Genomic DNA, 19,880 nt, shown 5'->3' with positions numbered 1-19,880 from the left:
CAATAGATTAAGTGGAGACGGTGGCTCTCAAATAAATTAATTATAATTTTATGGATTTCAATCTATAAACTGGGGCATAGTTTGATACATAGGATATGATAAGTATATGATATATAATATAAGAATAAATTAAGGATAAGTAAAATGATAGGATACCATAGTGAATGTTTGGTATGATTTTAATAAGAGTGATTAAATTTATATATTCGATTTTAATGACAAAATTAACCCTACCGTAATGTGGAGGAGAATGAGGCGTGTTTAGAGTTTAGATGTTTTTATATGTGGAGGGTACATGTCTTGTAGTATTTTTTTAGTTGTATTAAATTTATCACACCAAATGAAAGGAATACATAGTCCCCTTGTCAAAGCATTTATGAGTTTTTAAAAAATGTACCAAGCATTTATCAAGGGCCCATTGACTTATCATGAATTTTTTAAAAATATACCAAGCATGAAATAAAATAAGATAATTTATTAATCACTATCTTATCATATTACCAAACTATGCCTTTAAATTGTATTAAGATTACGATATATTAAGTGAAAATTTCAACAACGTGACTCGAGTTCCGAGTGAATAGAGCTATTTGTACGAATAAAATTTTTAAATAAAAACGTATCTTAAATTTAAACAATGAATGAAGTGAGAAAATGAAGCAGACTTGTAAACTTGAAAAACAGAAACGAAAAAACTAATGGAAAAAAAGAAAGAAAAGAAAAGAATATTTAAAAGCAATCACTCGATCAGCCTCCGATCCGCCACCGCCGGAGCACCGCTAGCTAGAACAGCCCAAATCCAAACCATGCCGTGAACAGAGCACTCAAAACAGCTGAAATCAAGTCCCATCCACCAACAAGCGCCGTCGCCGGAGCAGAAGAACCCTTAGGGCCACCAGCCAAGGCAGCTGTCGGAGGCGGCGGAAGCGCTTGGACGAGCACGGTGACCTTCATGCCGCTGAAGCATCCCCCAGTCCCGCAAATGAAATAGTACCTCTTCGCCTCGTCGAGAAGGATGAAGTCCTTCCCGCTGCTCCAGTTCCCCGTCGCGCTGTCGATGGTGCAGTTGTCGTACCCTGTCTGGTTCACTTCAAACACATTGTACTGAGTTTTCTGGTACCTAAATGCTACAGAGGAACACAGCTAGAAATGAGTTCAAAATTCTTCAGATAGCTCAAAATCATCGAGAGAGAGAGAAATAAAAATGGTGTTTAATTTACAAATGAGGTCGCCAACGTAGAACGTTTGGTTGTCTGCCCAAAGAGTATAGTTGACGCCAGGGTTCCAGCCCTTGTTGGCGCCGACGATGTGGTCCGTTGCTGCGGCGGAAGGGAGGAGCTGGAGGAGGCAGAGCAAGGCGGCGGCGAGCTGGAGGATAAGGGAAGATGAGGTGGCCATTACTATTATTTTGTTTTGTGGGTGTGGCCAAATGGATAGGCTAGGGGTTCGATTTGTTCAGATCGATATTCGAATTAACAGTTATTTCAACAGATCCAAGAAAGTTGTTAAAGTTCGCCATAAATATCCCCCCCATTGCTTTCCTTTTTTTTAAATACAAATGCTATGTTATTTTAATATTTCAAATTTCTACTTTTAAGCATGCTGTCTTATGCAAAGATTTATTTCCTTTCTTATAATAATATATAATTATGTGTGTTACAACTTACAAAGTTATCGTTAACTCGAAGTTTATTCGTACGCAATTTGTCCATGTGTAGTTGGTGTTAAAGCATTGACGCAATAAATTAAAATAGAAAGGAAAAAAAAGAAAGAAGAAAAAAAGAAAGAGAGGGAGATCTGGATCGCAATTGGATTGTATTTGGGGTAATGGCCAGCAAATATCAATGTCAACTCACGCGTGTCGAAAGCCCCACCTCAATCACGTGCGTGGGGCATCCCATTCGTCACCTTTTTTCTCTTCTTTTTTTGACTTTGACGTTAAAGGGCTGGTTATTTCAACGAGATCCCCAAATTATTATTAAAAGAGTCCAATTTATGTGGAAGATGTAGATTTGATAATATAAAGTTTAAAAAATCCAAGTAATTTACAACTTTTCATGGTCATTCGTTCGGACACACTGTATCAGCATAACGCATTCCAACAAGAAATGGTAGTTTCTCGGTTGCCTCTTTGGAACAATAACAAAGTTTACCAAAAGTATCTACATTTTGTGTACCACTTGTACAGTAAATGATAATGGTTTGGTGTGTACTTACTTCAAGATATCACTTTCAAGGATATATATATCCCAACAATTCAATTCTTCAAATTTTAACTATGTTTTCACCTGTATTTCAGTTCACCATATTAAAGCACCTTCAGCTACGGCCTCCATGATTCTGCATACAAGTCATCTGGCAGTGATTCCAAGAACAAGATTCCGTCCACTTCAAATACTCAATATACCATCGGCTCCTCCACATGGTACTTGCATTCGTATCAGCACCAAAAAGATCTCCTCGCTACTGCCACCTCGAGCATTTTAGTCGCAGAAGTAAGCGTGACAGTCGTTACATGCAACAAGGCAAAAACCAATGCTTGCATAATGCGTTGCGCTTTTAACCAAATGAAGCCATCTTTTGAGAATATATTTCATCGATATGCAAGCCCACCTGACTATATCCAGGTGACTTCCTCAAACCCCTTTTCTTCATTGAACTTCTAAGTTGACTAGCCTCGCTCCATCTTCCTTTAGAAGCATATAAGTTAGACAAAAGCACGTGATGAGGTGCATCACGAGGATTCATTTTCAGCATATTCTTTACAGCCAAATCTCCCAAGTCGAATCTGGAGTGAACACTGCATCCATGAAGGAAGGCCCCAAAAACAGTGGTATCGGGCTGGATTGGCATCTTCTCGATGAATTCCAAGGCTTCCTCAAGCCTTCCAGAACGAGCTAATAGGTCAACCATGGATACATAGTGTTCCATCGAGGGTGTGAAATTGTATACCCGACACATTGAGTCAAAACATCTCCACCCCTCTCTAATCATGCCCGAGTGGCTACAAGCGGATAACATTGTGGTGAAAATTACTCCTGTTGGCTCCAAATGTTTTGTCATATCACCGAAAAGTTCAATACACTTATTCAAGTCCCCCTGTTTTCCGTAACCCCCAATCATCGCACCCCATGTTACCGCATTCTTGATTGTCATCTCGTCAAAAACATGTTGTGCTAATTTTGCATCACCGGATTTGGCATACAACTCAAGAAGAGCGGTGCCAACATAAACATTATTAGATGCCAAAATCCCTTGTTTGATGGAGTAAGCATGGAGTGAAGAACCAAATCTAATGTGTCCTAAAGAAGGACAGGCAGAGAGGACAGCGACTATGGTCATGGGATCAGGCTGAAGGGCAGTGGATCTCATTCTATTAAATAATCTCAGAGCTTCATAACCATAGTTATTTGTGGAGTATCCACCAATAATCGAGTTCCAAGAAACGACGTCCTTGTCTACCATAGAGTTAAATAGATAAACGGCTTCTTGCATCCTACAACACTTGGCATACATGTCAGCTAGAGCATTCATCACATTAACATCATCCATCCCCATCTTAATCCCTAGACCATGAACTGATGAACCCAAATTAAAATTGCCCAACTGTCCACAAGCTGAAAGAACGCTAGCCAATGTGAATGAACTGGGAGACATGTCCAGCCATTTCTTGTTTGTGAACAACACCAATGCTTCGTGAGCATAGCCAGTTTGAGCATAACCTACTATCATTGCCGTCCATGCAACAAGATCGATAGTAGAACATTCATCAAAAATCAAACGAGCGTCACTAACTGCCCCGCATCTGACATACATATGTAGGAGAGAAGTTACCAAGCAGGAACTCAGTTCGATACAGTTCTTTATGACAAATCCGTGGACCCACTTTCCCTGATGCAACGCCCCCAATTTCGCACATGCCGTCACTACACTACCTAAAGTGTAACCATTTCCTTCAACGAGGTGATTCCTCATACGATTAAACAAAAGAAGCCCTTCATTAGCACAATTGTTCTGCACATACCCTACAATCATCGATGTCCAACAGACCACATTCCTATCCCAAATTCTTTCAAAAACCTTGCAAGCAATGTCAATTTGACCACACTTAGCATACATATCAACAAGACCAGTCAACACAAAGCTATCAGGGCTCCCCATCTGAATAATATAACCATGCAACTTCCTCCCTTCGGTGAAATCCCTCAATTCCCTACACGCTTTCAAGACAATAGAAAAAACGATGTCATCAACCACCAAAAACCTTCTTCTTATAAATCTATAAAACCCAATAATCTCATCGTACATATCATTGATAAAATACCACCGCATCATCGCTTTACAAGATACAAAATCTGGGTCCGGTATTTCATCAAACAAATGGCGGGCGTTCTTAACATGCCCAAACAAACCGTAGAGACCGAGCAACTTGGTTTTTAGTAAAGGGTCATACGCTTCTCCGCTGACAATCAAAAGAGCGTGAATTTTTCTGAGAGAAGAGAGGCTTCTGCACAGATTTAACAGACAAAAGAATGGATTTTTCGAGAATGACTCGATAGAAGACAGTGGTGGATGAACTTCAAGATTGTGATGGATCGATTCAGGAGCAAAGGTTGTGAAATGAGGGCGTGATTTTGATAACGCGAGACGATGAGTGATTCTGTGTATTAATGAGAGCGATTTCATGTTCTTTGAAACTCATCGTTATTTGGATTTGCACTTAGCTTTGCTTGCTGAAATCTCCCGCCATGAGGAAGCTTGTCCGCTGGGGACAAACGGCCCAAAATACAATATAATGGAAGCCCAACCCAGTTAAAATTTTAATATCTGGTCCATAACACTAGAGCTTTTGAAGTAAAAAAGAAGCCCATCGTCCATACGCCTTACCCGTATTGTGGTAGCCCATGGTCCATAAATTTTTTTTACCCCTAATTTGTGACACAAAAATATTAAAAATTCAATTTTACTCCGTCTGGCTTCATATATGGTTCAAATACCCATATAGTTTCTTTATTTTTCTTTGTTTCTAAAACAAACTTTTATGGTGATGCAATTTTAAAATTTTCGTATGAGGCCAGAGATTTTAAAACTAAATATAAAATACAAGTAATCATGGATATCCATACGATACAAAAAAAAAAAAAAAAAGACTAATACACCGTTACGATTCATGTTTTTTGCATCCAAAAACGCAACAGAGTAAGCTAGTCCTTTACGACGTTCATACACTACTCGAGCGATCGATTCTTATGATTGCCATTGTGTCCTTTGACCTTTATGATGCTTGTGGTTTTACTTCTAATATTTTACGTCATTGCAGTAACTACTTTGGTTAAATCATAAATGAAAGTTGATTTGGTTTGGCCTCAAAACAAAAAGGGAAAATAAAATAATAAAGCGAGGAGTATGTGGGCACGAGGATGAAACTTATTTGTTAAACTATCCAATTTATAATTTACAATGAAAAAGAAATATTTTTAATATTAAAAAATACTTCTTCATACGTTGAAAATTATTGTCTCTGGACCAAATTAAAATGTCGCATTACCTCCCCCAAGTAATGAATCTGCGTACAAAGGCTCACAGATGCATAGTCTTTATGAGTGCAATTTTGAATTCAAGCTAAAACGTCAACGACAGACAAGGTTTAGGTAAAAGCCTTAATTTTTCCTTCTCTAATATCTCACTAATTATTATAATTATAATTATAATATATTAGGCCGAGGTTCCACTCCACTGCTGCTTTAATTTTGGTTTGTTGCCGCCAATCAAAATTGAGTAAACTGTTTTGGGTCATCATATCTGATCGCCAGTTCTATCTTAGCACAAGTTTACATCTTGTTTTTATCAATTTAATTGATAAAAGATATACCGGACTAATTGCATTAATCTTGAAAAGTCTAAAAATCATAAAACCTTCTAAAAAATATTAATAGACTAATGTATCCCTCAGTTTTTTAAAATATAGCACATTTCACACCTATGTTATACAAACTCGATCACATTTATCACTTCTCAGAGGGGTTTTTATGCTAATTTTTTTTAAAACATAGGATCTAACATGCTATTAATTTTACACATAGTGTTTTTATACTTTTTAAACATTTCACAGGAGATGTGGATGCAATTATCCCAGATATACTATATATACTATTAGTATAGGTTCACGATTTATGTGAAAGTTGAGAAATTCCGATAATAATCATAAATTGAACAGATCAAAGTCAAACAACACGAACTTAAATCCACAAAACAGAACCAAAATATGTGCATATAAAATGAAAATAAATCTGAACATTAATTCTGTACAAACACCTCAACCATCTTCCCTTGCTCAGAATACTGCAAAGATGTGGGCTGTAGGATTTGATTTCTCAGTCAGAACATTTACGCGATGTTTAATTGTTTATACGATGCAATCAGATGTAAGGATTGATGTGGGATGAATAGTCCCGAATCCCAGCTCCTTCCCATCCCATCCACTCTTCCCACAGATCCCATTCTTGATCCACCATCCCCTCGTCCACCTCCAAATCGTACGTCTCCACCTCTGGCTCTCTCAAATTTCTCATCACAGCCTGTTTCATAATACAACATTAATCAATGGGTCAGCCACAGTTTTTGTATTTTCGTTTCTTATGATCAATTATTTCCTTGTAATAATAATAAGAAAACACATCACATCATATCACTAGCAAAATGCCATCGAAATCAATCATTTGTACAAAAGAAGGGTCCACTCAAGTCATGTCACACGTCGGGTCAAAACTTTAATTTATTTTGATACCATTTAGCCTCACGAGATGCGCACATTAGTATTTTGATATATAGTTTAAAATATATACTAATCCATGAAAAGTGAGCTAAAAATAACAAAAATAAAAAAGGGCATTATTGGATGATGATAAAATACTGACATCATATGCCTCGTTAATCTGGTGAAACTGGACTCCGGCGTTGTTTTCTCGGCAAACATCGGGATGATACTGCAATCATATAAAACACCAGTGGATTAGAATATTAGCAAATGGAAATCCATTTTTGTTTCGGATAATTGAAAGGTAAATTGGAACAAAAAGATTTCAGTTCACTTAATTTGCTTTCCACCAATAAAAGCATTACTGTCATCAGTGCATTTAATTTTAATAATAATAACCAAAACAAACAAAGCTGTAAAAGATAATCCTTTCAAAAAATCACTAATTTAATTCCCAATTCTTGACTTCTATCAAAAAATGCATTAGCATCTACAGATCTTCTCCCAAAAACCGAATCTTCAGTAAGCCAAAAAAAAAACATAAGCCATTTTTATGTGGAGTCAAAGTCAAAAGATCAAACGAATCACCTGAAGAGCGAGGCGCCTGAATGCCTTCTTAACCTCCGATTCAGAAGCGCCGGGGTCGATTCGCAGCGTCTTGTACGGATCGCCGACAGCAGGCGAGGAATAAACGCACGAAACCCGGGATTTTTTCTTGTGATTATTCTTATTACTATTCCTCAAATTTCTCAGCGATGAATTAGAATCCTTCAATTGACCCCACGAATTAGAAGTAGAACCACAACCCACAGTAGCGGCCATTAAATTATTTCTCGAACACCAGAAAGAAGATGATCCCAATATTCACAAATCCCAAAATCTCAAGAACTAACAGAGCGTAGTTGAAAGAAATATCAAGATTCTTCAATGATTTATATAGGTTAGATTAAATATATGAACAAGAACAACAAAAAAATAATGGCGTCTGCGCGTTAATAATTGAATTGAAAGAGGGAAAAAAAGGAAAAGTAGAATTAAATAGAAGGCTTGTGTTTGTGTATGGAGAATGTAAAGGGTTGGTTGGGGGGGAATATATACAAGTGTGTGGGTGAAAAAGCGTCCTTATCCAATCCTCCTTTGGGTTGCGTGGCACCGTAAATCTCTCGAGGTTAAATTTGTTTTTACCACGAATCATATATTATATCATATGGAAATTATTTATTATTATAATATTACGAATTTGTGACCAAGTATCCGCGTAGGATTTGGGGCTACGTGTATGTCCGATTTTGAACGTATTTTTTTGTGGTGATATATATATTATTATATACAGGATAAGCGGCTCGGCGTTGACGTTCTTATCCGCTTTTCAAAGGGAACGATTTATTTCTTGCTTTTAATTGTAGTTGAATATTTTAAATCTACTGATATTTATATATAGAAGGTTATCTTTTATGTAATTATTTCTTCTTGCACTTATTACGTATAATCTAATTATAGTGTTGTTTTTACACAAATTGATCGGAATCCGATGGAGATATGCCAACTAAATCATTAATAAAAATTTGTGTACCAATTAGAAATTTAACTAATAGTTTATGATATTCTAGTAAGCCAGGGGTGGCAGGGTCATGAAAGGCCAGGGGTGTCAGGGCTGTATTAAAGCAGGCTAGGAGCTTCAGGATTTCGGGAGATCAGATCTTCATGACTTAGACAAAGCCCATATCTCAAGGGCATGATCCCCACGATTGCCATAATCCCGAGCCTTCCGGCTCCATCGTGCGTCACAGGTAAACGTGGGTAACTCCTGCACCCACGATCCAGGTCGTGGCCACTACCCTGGAAATGCGGAGTGACTCTCTCACTTCAAGGCCTATAAATACCTGGCCACAGACATTTGTAGAGGTATGTTCATCTAAAATTCCAAAGCACTATACTCATTTTTTCCTAAAAGTCCACTCTATTTCTAAGTCTGACTTAAGCATCGGAGTGGCCCCGTCAGAAAACCTTCTGGCGCCCCACTAACGTGCTTTCATTCCTTTCCCTTGTGTGCAGATCATCCTGATCCCAGAGGGACAAATCACATTTTACACCTATTAGCCCAACCATCACGTCAGGTCCACTTAACTACCCTGACAATCGGGCCCCGGTTTGATAAACCATCATCAGTTTATATATCAAATTAATTATTTATTTTTTTTAAAAATCGATTTAATACATTAAACAAAACTATGATAGTACAACTACTGGTATAAAAAAAATTAGATAAAAATGAGAATGACTGAATGAACTTTACATTTGAAACGTGACAGTGATTTTTTTTTTAAAAATAAAATAAAATAAACCATATGTACGTAAACAAATAGGTGGCCCCCTGAGCTCGCATATTCCATGAAACCATGAAATATGCGAGTTTTGGGAAGAGAATTCTCATTGTTAAAGGTTGTTGAGCACAAAAATGAGTCAATTGTTTTTTAAAAATATATTAAAGATATTTTTGAAAAATAGTATTTCAAAACGATTATGCAAAATTCTCGTCCAAATTAACATAAAAATTAAGTTTTTTCAACTCATAAAACATCAAAAATAAATTTAAAATACACGTCTAAACCGAATCGGAGTTATCATCATAATTATGTTGCATGTTTGAACTTTGTAGTGCGCTGCATTTTTTGCAACGAGGGGGATCGGATCGTAGTTTCAAAAAAACACCACGACCGAAGAAATTATTTCATGGTCAAAATTATTATCAATGATTTTTTTTGAAAGGAAGTTATTATCAATGATAAATAAATGGAGTGTTGATTTATCTACCCTATTGTTTTGTTCTGTATATTGAGAACAACTTGCACACACTGATTCGCATGTTCAGCACGTGTTTAATTTTTTAAAACGAAAAGCCAAAAAATAAAAAAAATCCCAATTATTAGAAATTTTAAAAATCCGTATATTTTAAAGCAGCTGCAGGGGTTAATTTTGTTTGAGGAAATTAAGATATTAAGATAAAATGAAGGCACGTAAATTACAACCAAGTAAACAGCATTACACATTAAAATAAGTTAAATATATTTTCTCTAGAGTTCAAAGACAATTTACGCATTTTATTTTAAAACTCAGAAAATAGATCAAGATTGTAATTCCAAAATATACTTAAAAAAAAAAAAAAAAATTCACCCGAGACAGTGAGAAAACGAACACATTTTTTCCCTTTTATTCGTGCTCTTTTAATATGTTTAGATTTAGATTATATAAGTATAATACAATAATGAAAACAAGTAAAACTTGTCATGTACGTTTGATACAAGAAATGACACCTTGTTTGACCCTTTTTTTAAATGTTATTCACTTGTTCAAACTTCAATAGCCACCTTCCGTGGATTAGAACATACGTTTTTGTATGTCTTTTTTTCCCGTTAAAATATCACACATTTTTAATAATGATGAGATAAGGACATAAAAAATATGCAATCTAGATCTTTTATAACCCCAAAAATAATAAAATATCATCGCTGACCTGTACATATCTGAATTAAGCTTCCGATTTGAGATCTAATTATAATTATCTATTTTCACCTCAGAAAAGAAACCATAAAATATTATTATGCATATAATAACAACTTTTTATGACTCAATCAACCCATTAAAACTCTATCGGCATACTTTTTTCTTTAATAATCCATCTTCATTTCTCATTAAAAAAATATATGAATATTTCACAATCTATTAGTTTAATAAAATCAAAATATAAGAGTTGAACATATTGAATAATAATTTTAAATTAACTCGGTCGATTTGATCCATCTGAATTCTGATCAGTTCACATCTTATACGATATACATACAATATTAGAAATTTAAAAAGAAAATTAAAGAAAAATATATTAATTTAAAACATTAGACATGAAAAGTTTGCATACACACACATATATCGACGGATGAATGGTCATTGGTCAATATATAGGGATTACGGCTCAACTAGGGTGTAAAAAATATCTAATTTTCGGTATACCAAGATTATCGTACCGAAAAAATATCGAATTTATCGAATTTCTGGTATATCGAAGATTTCGGTATGATAACAGTAAGAAATTTGAAAATTTCGATATATACCGATATACCGATATACCGAAAAATTATATAAAAATTTAAATATAATATTTTTAAACAATAAATTTGTAAAATTTAAAAAATATAAGGTTGTTTTTCGGTATAATATGATATGTACTGAAATCTCGGTATACCGTAAAATTTCGATATAATCGATATACTAGTTATAGATACCAAAATTTTCGGTATATCGAAAATCGATATACCAAAATTTTCGATACGGTATCGATATAAAATTTAATTTTTTATATCGTAATTTTCGATACGGTATACGATATGCATTTTCGATACGGTACAGTACGGTTGTCACCCTAGGCTCAACTATTAATCATCAAATTTCCCAGTTCGATATTTTATTGCTCTAGATTTAAGATTAATCAAGATCAACGTGTTGACTTGGTATAGCCCGATCAATTTATTTCTTTTCGTAATCGCGTGGAAAAAATTTATTATGATATTAATGGCTCGTATATATTTAAAATGGTAGATTTCAACCTAATACATACCATAGTACATAACTAAATGCCTGATAATTTTGACCATCTCCCTAGTCCCCACAGTCGCATACTTTTTAATAAAAATATTTTTTTGGGGTTTTAGATCTACATAATTAGAAAACACTGCATACTTTCATTTAAATTAAATTTCCTTTTTTTTTTGTACATTTTTACTTTTGCGTAACTTGTCGTTTTTTATTCGTACACAAAAATCTGCTAGCCTTTTAATTAATTATCTAGAAGTTCGAATTTCAATTGAGTATATAAAATAAATGTAAACATTAACATACGAGACCTGGAAATTCAGCCGAATGTGCAGTAAATACGTACACAGCTAGAAGCTTCGAGACGACTTGCTTGGGCAGAAACTTTCAAATAATTTAATATTTATGGAGGATATCTTACACGTTATGGAGTAATTAATATATTCATGCTCCAATATTTATTCACATTTTAAATCAAACAAATAGTATAGTAGGCTCAGTATAATAAATAAAATACTAAAATCCATAAATAATTCATCCCATATAATATTATTTATCAAATGATATATAAACATGGTGTTTTTTTAAAATTTATATATATATTCGAATGTGAACGAATCAGAATGTATGTGATATAATATATATAATACGCAACTCATAGCTGGAAAATTGGTCAACTTAATTAAAAGTTAGTTACGAGCTTTGAAAGGATGAATACAATTACACACCTAATGATAGCATAGTTGTACCTCTCTTGTTAATTTATTCCTTGTAATAAAGGCATGTTTCTAGGTTAATGTTTTTTCAAAGAAATACGGTCAATACACGTACGCATTTTCGATATCGTATAAGTTAAACACAACCTTACATACCCAATTACACAATGATTATTTATTTGAAATTGGTCATTTTCAAACATTTTACGTTATGTGATATTTTTCCATTATCATTATTAATTATTTCGAATTTGCATTATTAATCTCCTATTTTGTTAACATATATATATAACGATACTTCTCACGCTAATGACAAGTGTTGGGCTCAAATCTTATGGATCGGGCCCAATATACAATCATCGGTTTATATCTCAGTCTTCAATAGCCCTAAATCCAATGGGATATCTTTCTGAACCCCGTGGGTAATATTGAAAATAGAACTAGAATCGGATAACAACCAAATGGGTCCAGTCCAAAGTGTTCAATCAGCCCTAAATCCAAAAGAGGCCCAATAACGTTTTCTTGTGTGAAGGGAAACCCGATGTTCAAGTAAGGATCGACTGCGATAAACAAACCTAAGCTAAAATTCGACATTTTTATACTGTATTCCGTTCATTGCATCAAGATCGCAGCGCAAATCATGGCAACCCATGTGAGTTCGTTTTGTATTCCGTATTAATGAGTTCAATTCGGTTTATGCGATTTTGCATTTCGTGTAAAGATTTCTTTTTTGGGGTTTAATGATTTCAGTTGGTCGATTCAGCCCCAGCAATGAACAGTTTGGTCGGTTCAGAAAGTGATTCTCAGAGAACACTGTATGATTTCTGCATCTTTTCATACATCGGATTTACTTTTGAGCCTGTGATCCGTTCATTTTGATTAATGGTTAAGAATCTAGGGTTTTGGCTGCCAGTGCTGTTTGGTCGAACTTTTATCGTTTTTAACTTCGTTTTCCCAAGGTTCTTGGTAAAAAAATTTCTGGAATTCATTAAGTTTCTTATTATCTTAGTTCTTTGGTTTTTGAATTTGAACTATATAGTATAAAATTTTCTTGTCTGTTGTCTTTAATATTTTATGGATGATACAATGATAGCAAGATAAGGTCTTTTGAAAAGCAAATGGAATCCTAGCTCTCTGCTGCTAGAGGCCCAGAGTATAGAGTTATATGCTCGAATTTAGCTCAGAAATTAATTGTTTACTAAATTTTTTTTTACTGTAAACGATAAAATAAGAGTGATCGGTTTTCACATATATGTGTCTAAATCGGGTTTTTTGGCGTAGGTATCCATATGTGACGGGGACTTCAGTGGTTGGTCTCAAGTACAAAGATGGTATTCTTTTGGCCGCTGACATGGGAGGTTGGATCCTGAATCTGCATCTTTTCTTATATTCTATCAACATCTAAAAAATATGTGTCCAGTAGGCAGTAGTTAATGAGTTACTAGGTGAAGCTTGGTGCTAATTTTACCTACGTCTGCCTTTTTTTGTAGAGATTTCCAAGCTAAAATTCTTCCCTACAGTATTTACTAGGGTTCTAATACTTGAATGAGAGATGCCTAAGGTTTAAATGTTGGATGTCAAAATGAGCAATGGCTCAAGCCTTCAATCAAGTATCTTTGTAGATGTATACTTGACATGTAACCTAGTTCTATCCTTCTTTGAGTATTTCTTTTAGGTCTGCCATCTGTTGCATTGAACATTCGAACTCCTGTTGCATATTTGCTCTGAAAACTAATACTGTTGCAATTTTTCACCACTGTCCTCATTTTGGGTTGCAGTGTTCCTACACGAGATTTAAGACTGAGCGACTGACATTTTTTCTTGCTAGCTGTTGTTGAAGGGTATGCATTGTTTGTAAATGTATGAGCATGGATTATTATTTGTTATTAATATTTGTTTTCTGCATGATTGCTACTTCTCTTTAACCTGGTGGTGAGGATTGATTGACTGGGACACCGTTGTGTCTGAAAATTTTGATCTCAGACAGTTGCCATTTATTACTAATGGACTTCTTAGTACTAGTATTAGTTGCAAATGCTGTGTTCACTATGTACTGATTTCATGGGGACATTGCCTTTTGATCTCGAAATAGCTTCGCTAGTTTGTTGAATGCATGATTTTTTAACACATTGATGCCTCGTATTCATTTCTATTATGATTTAGTTATGCTAGGCTCCTAACACCTTCATCAATAGGTTCCTACGGATCTACACTCCGGTACAAAGGCGTGGAGCGATTGAAGCCAGTTGGGAAACATTCTATTATAGGAGCTAGTGGTGAGATCAGCGATTTTCAGGAGATAATGCGCTATCTTGACGAGCTTATGTAAGTCTGTATGATATTTCACGTGGCTGATTTTTTCCAAGACAATTATTAGTGTGTTAAGGTACATTAATTAACTCTTTCTTTTGCTTGATCTGCAAATGCAGCTTGTATGATAACATGTGGGATGATGGGAACTCCTTGGGCCCTAAAGAGGTGCATAATTATCTAACCAGAGTTATGTACAATCGCCGTAATAAGTTCAATCCATTGTGGAATTCGCTTGTGCTTGGCGGTGTTAAAAACGGGCAGAAGTATCTTGGAACGGTAGTTTTTCTTTTTTTGATATTTTTAACGGTAGTTTTTCTTTTTGTCATGTCGAGCACACAGGTTCATTATCTTTTGAATGCATTCAGGTCAGTATGATAGGTGTACATTATGAGGACAACCATGTTGCTACTGGATTTGGTAATCACCTAGCACGCCCTCTTTTGCGTGATGAATGGCACGAGAATTTGACTTTCGAAGAGGGCGTAAAGTTACTGGAGAAATGTATGCGTGTGCTACTGTATCGTGACCGATCAGCTGTTAACAAGATTCAGGTTCGATTTATCTGGCGTGAAATATTCCAGAAACTACTTAAATTAGTTATTTAATATATTTTGATACTCTCTCAAGTCTTGACCTTCCTTTATTTTTTTCTTTCTGGGGGCTAGTACTTGTTGCTTGAAATGAAGCACCAAGTACTATTGTCGAGATCGTGTTATTTATCAGAATTTTGTAGATGGTTTGTCTAACTTGCGCAATCATATGTGGATCTTGCATGATAAATACTTGTGGAGGACTGGAGGTCTATATTTTGTGGGCCATTCACCCGGTGCAGCATCCACCATTCATTGGCCCGGGCCCCACACAATCTGTGTGTGGGGCCGGGCCAATGAATGGCCCAGATCCACCGGGTGAAATTCACCCGGTGGATCATAGAAGAACCCATATTTTGTAGTGCCCTGATGTGTATGCTAATCTATATATTCTGAGCAAATTTCATTTCAATGGAAAGAGTTGTCGGTTATTTTGTGCATACCTGTTGTCCTTTTATTTACTGTATGTATAATGGTCATCCAGTCCCAAATAGCTGAATCTATCCCCACATTAACTATTGCTGGATTGGAATGCATGGATTACACTTTTTTGGTTGTTCGAGATTTTAGCCACTATACTTTCAGTGACAATTGATATTACTCCACAGATATTAAAGATCACAGAGGAAGGAGTTACAACTTTTCCCCCATATTCGTTGAAGACTTATTGGAATTTCTCTGCTTTCCAGAATCCAACTGTCGGTGCCGAGGGTTCATGGTAGGATATGATCAAGTCATGAACTGTGTTTGCATTTGCTAAGTGTTTTTCAGTTTTATTTGGTTCAAATTTGGCTGGATACATTTTAAACATGTAATTTTGTATGTTTGTTTTAGTTTCGAGCCTTGCTCTGCAACTAATTCGTATCAGCTACCTGAATGTGGCATCTATGTTGTGCAATGTTTAAACCAAAGAATCATTCATTCCAATCCCTTAAATCATGCTTCATAAACTCAGGCACAAGTTATTTTGTTTTCCGGTTTCAAAAAAAAAAGTTATTTTGTTTTCCATTTTTTGGACACTGTTGCCCTTCTAAAGCAACCTCTTTATTTCTTATATACTGTTGGTGCAGTAGCGGGTTCCTTATCATAATATGGTTTGTGTGTGTAAAACCAAATTTTACTTTATTTTATTCTAGAATTGGTGCTCTTTCATGACTTATGGAAAGCCAACGATTCTATTTTACATCCTATGAACTTCTTCAGATTCACGATATGCATAACATTGGAGTTGTAACATTAAATGAGACAACGCTTCAGGGATATTTTCATCCATTGATGACAGTATTTGTGAGTTAGCATAAAAAAATTGTTTTTAATGTTATCAACCAGGGAAATGTGTGTTTTACGCTCAGATTTGGGTACGATAAGAGCGTATATAAATATATTGATGTAAAAATTAACAAGTTCAATGAATTATGGAGGACTGCAAAGAAAATTTTAGAGTGTATAGTTCGATGTTTCCGTTGATTTTATGCTATATCTGGAGTTGCATGATCATATATATTAATATAATATATTCAGTCGATCATGAGTCTTGTATATTTTTATTTTGAGGATATTATATTAAAATAGTTGGATTATATTAAGATATAGTGAAAATGTTGATCTAAATATATCGCTTCATGTGTATGGCACGCTTAGATTAAGACAATCTCTTGATCTATTGATAGAATCCCCATTAAGATACCAGAATTTTTATCCGAGGGTTTTAGGTCCGGTTTTGATGGAAAGCTTCAACTGATTTAAATATTCTATTTTCAATATAAATGTGCTCAACTCAATTTTCTAAAATTTACAAAACCATATAGTAGATTTAAATCCCATTTGTTAAACTATTGTTCAACAAAAATAATCTCTTTCAAATTTTTATTTACTGGAATCTTTAAATTTCGTCACTTCGTGAATCAAATGCTCCATTAGTCAATACTTGAAATGCCACATCCATCGTAAATACAAAGTTTAAGACTGAAGTTCAAAAGCTCAAAAAAAGATTAATAAATTCCAAGATTTGAAATCTATACATTTTAAATTTATTATTGAATCCATAATAAATTGAAATGCAAATTCACAAAGCCCACACAAAACACTCCTTTACGGGGTTGGCGCGATGCTTAAGTATGGCGGCGGTGGCGACTGGCGATGGATCCGGCATCCTTGCAATACTATTGGCCACGAGGACATAATCTGCATTATTTATTTAATATTTAAGCAATACAATATAATTCGAATTCATATTATAACAATCACATAGCTTACATAAAAAAAATTTATATAGTACTAATAATATAACGATTATGATCGTTTGTGGGGAGTTCGTGGTGTTGAGAAATTATACAAACTTTCATTAAGTAAAAAAAAAAAAAAGAAAAAGAAACCTATGAAGGGATGGTTAAAATTGCAAAAACTTTTAAAATTAACTCAAATTTAAGATCAATTCGAACGAGTGGAATTTGGAGATCATGGGATCAGTAGGCACTACATATCAACCTTCTCCTTCTCTACCTTTTTTTTTCCCGGAATTTTTTTTTATATAAATGGCATAGGGATTAAAATGAATTCCACTCCCCATAATATAAATATTTTAATTTTTTTGGGTATGTGGCTACCTAGCTATGCGCTAGAATCAAAGTTCTAAAAATCTTGCATGCTTAAGCCACACTTAATGCTTAAACTCGATTATACAATTGTTTATTTTTTTTACGCGACTTGAAAAGCTTGAAATTTGAACTAAACTTCTTTAGAATCCGGGATAAAACCAAGCAATTACTCTTAATTTAATACATTAGTTGACACATAAAATAACCTTATATTAATATATTGCATACCTGGGAAGATGAACGATCTCCCTTCAACTCTTGAATAAGCAAGAAATATTAAAAATAAGAGCAAAATCTTCTTCAAGGCCTCCATTGTGTGTATGCGTAAATCGTAATATGCAAGATCGCTTGGCTCAATTATATATAGACTTTGATTTAATGGTTGTGTTCGTTTTCAAAGGAAATAATTGTGCAATGGTTTGAATTGAACGTTGTTATTTTTATCATTCTTTTTTAACACACGGTCTATCGGAAAATGTACATTCGTCATATAATTAAATAATCCCCACGACTTTTAATTAGAGATCATTATTCATAATTTCATATACGAATTTGAATAGATATATCATATATATAGTTGGTGTCTTTTTATAGTCTAGGGCAATAATAATTTATATAAAATAAAATATTGATAAACCATACCAGGCAATTTTCAAATAACTAATGCATGATAGGGAAAATTATACACGACCTGTATGCACGTTGATTGTAAGACCATATAAGATTCAACTTCCTTCTTCCTTTCTGAAGTTTGAATTCTTCTACCAACGCGGTCAACTTCATTTGTTTTGTGGATGCTAATTAAACAAACTAAATAAGTATAATTTTAACCAATCTGGCCGTTTTCGTAGGAAAATAATTTGACTGAACGGTGTAGTTTTTTTTTTCTCCATATTTTTTCATATTTTTTTTTAATTTTATTATATATATATATATATATACACGTATTTTCTACACGTATGTAATATGTTCTCTGCAATTACTACGCGATCGGCTAGGTCACTGCGCGTGGGCGGCGTGGCTGGACTTGACGTCAAAAATTCAAACACCCTCTAATATTCTCTCCAATCAAATAAATTTTAATAAAAAATGATTTATAGTTTTTTTTAAATAAATCAAGTAGTATATGTAATGTACTAAATACTAATTAATACATGCCCTTTACCAAAAAAAAAAAAAACACACACAAATACATGTAAATTTGGAGCAACGATATTATTTTACTAAGATATCAAATATAAAACTTAAAAAGGGAGAAAAATTATTAATGCTCATCATCGTATATATGTCGTTAACATTGAAACTCCACCCGAAAATCTAGCTAAGACGATCGAGAAGATTAATTGTTTAAATTCATATATACAACTATCAAAAACTTAATATTTAACGACATATATTTTACAACTCCCAAAAATCACCGTATTCTAGTTGATATGGACAAGTACTATACTTGTTGATAATTAACTAGCTAGGGATAACACTACCTAGCTGGGTTCTCAAAATCTTGGAGAAGGGAAAAAGACAAGGCGCTATATATCGTTTCAAAGCGCCTAGGATTTATATTTTCACTATATGACGTCATTGTATGAGTATCTTAATTACCAGATATTTAATCTCAACTTATAATAGTTTCACAAGTGGCAGTACTTCGAAATTCTTCTGGCGGCCTTCTTCTTCTATTGAATTCTAAACCTCTCATTTAATTTCTTGATGATAATGTCATCAAGAGAAAGATTTAATGTAAGCAATTAACTCTAAATAGTATTATAACCCCATTACAATGTTACCTGAGCATGCATGTCATTTTTGAATATTAATTAGTTTTGCATCAAGCCGACTGTATTGTTTTAATTTATTAATTAAAAAATTGTTCTAAGAGTTTTATAGTTAAGCATATGGTCAGATAATATCAATTAGTGTTGTGGGCTCAACAGTATTATATGTAACATAGATTTTATATTTTAATATTGGCTGAAATATGAAATGGTTAATCTTGTCCGATTAAATTGTCTCCATTACAGATGCAACAATAAAATATATATTAAATTATTTATCTGGTTTATTTTGGTATCCAATCAAATTAAATTTCAAAATTAAAACAATTTAATTTAATTATACGTCCAACAAATAGAATTTCCAAAAACGTATTTATTTATTTTAATTTAATGTGGACGAATAAAAATATATTTTCCAAAATGATTCCATTAAACCAGGTCGTATCTGTTAGTTATTAATGTATGTATCCAGCGAACCGGTCAAAATAGCTTATAATTGAAAAGGAACTTTGTCAAAAAAATGAAATCGGTTCCTATAATTAAGA

The 19,880-nt window shown here is 34.2% G+C and overlaps 4 protein-coding genes across 4 annotated transcripts; 1 reads left to right on the top strand and 3 right to left on the bottom strand.

The window, feature by feature from the left end:
• Window positions 1-576: 576 nt before the first annotated feature.
• On the bottom strand, window positions 577-1,516 carry LOC140875839 (early nodulin-like protein 17). The gene is made up of 2 exons (XM_073279643.1): window positions 1,221-1,516; window positions 577-1,127 (listed from the first exon to the last, which is right to left on the bottom strand). Exons 1-2 carry the CDS (start codon window positions 1,396-1,398, stop codon window positions 784-786), a joined length of 522 nt encoding a protein of 173 aa, XP_073135744.1. The 5' UTR covers window positions 1,399-1,516; the 3' UTR covers window positions 577-783.
• A 702-nt stretch (window positions 1,517-2,218) lies between these two features.
• On the bottom strand, window positions 2,219-4,733 carry LOC140875401 (pentatricopeptide repeat-containing protein At2g03380, mitochondrial). Its single transcript, XM_073279066.1, has one exon. It carries the CDS (start codon window positions 4,684-4,686, stop codon window positions 2,560-2,562), a length of 2,127 nt encoding a protein of 708 aa, XP_073135167.1. The 5' UTR covers window positions 4,687-4,733; the 3' UTR covers window positions 2,219-2,559.
• A 1,437-nt stretch (window positions 4,734-6,170) lies between these two features.
• Window positions 6,171-7,813, bottom strand: LOC140893169 (chaperone protein dnaJ 8, chloroplastic-like). Its single transcript, XM_073302238.1, has 3 exons — window positions 7,346-7,813; window positions 6,918-6,986; window positions 6,171-6,578 (listed from the first exon to the last, which is right to left on the bottom strand). The coding sequence occupies exons 1-3, from the start codon at window positions 7,577-7,579 to the stop codon at window positions 6,420-6,422; spliced, it is 462 nt and encodes a 153-aa protein (XP_073158339.1). The 5' UTR covers window positions 7,580-7,813; the 3' UTR covers window positions 6,171-6,419.
• A 4,771-nt stretch (window positions 7,814-12,584) lies between these two features.
• Window positions 12,585-15,917, top strand: LOC140875002 (proteasome subunit beta type-4). Its single transcript, XM_073278513.1, has 7 exons — window positions 12,585-12,712; window positions 12,811-12,875; window positions 13,342-13,418; window positions 14,256-14,385; window positions 14,490-14,649; window positions 14,739-14,924; window positions 15,572-15,917. Exons 1-7 carry the CDS (start codon window positions 12,701-12,703, stop codon window positions 15,683-15,685), a joined length of 744 nt encoding a protein of 247 aa, XP_073134614.1. The 5' UTR covers window positions 12,585-12,700; the 3' UTR covers window positions 15,686-15,917.
• Window positions 15,918-19,880: the final 3,963 nt, after the last annotated feature.

The sequence above is a fragment of the Henckelia pumila genome, chromosome 1, assembly GCF_033568475.1.
Source record: "Henckelia pumila isolate YLH828 chromosome 1, ASM3356847v2, whole genome shotgun sequence".
Lineage (NCBI taxonomy): Eukaryota > Viridiplantae > Streptophyta > Magnoliopsida > Lamiales > Gesneriaceae > Henckelia > Henckelia pumila.
Note: the sequence above shows the minus strand (reverse complement) of the source record. Positions and strands in the feature narration are given on the sequence as shown.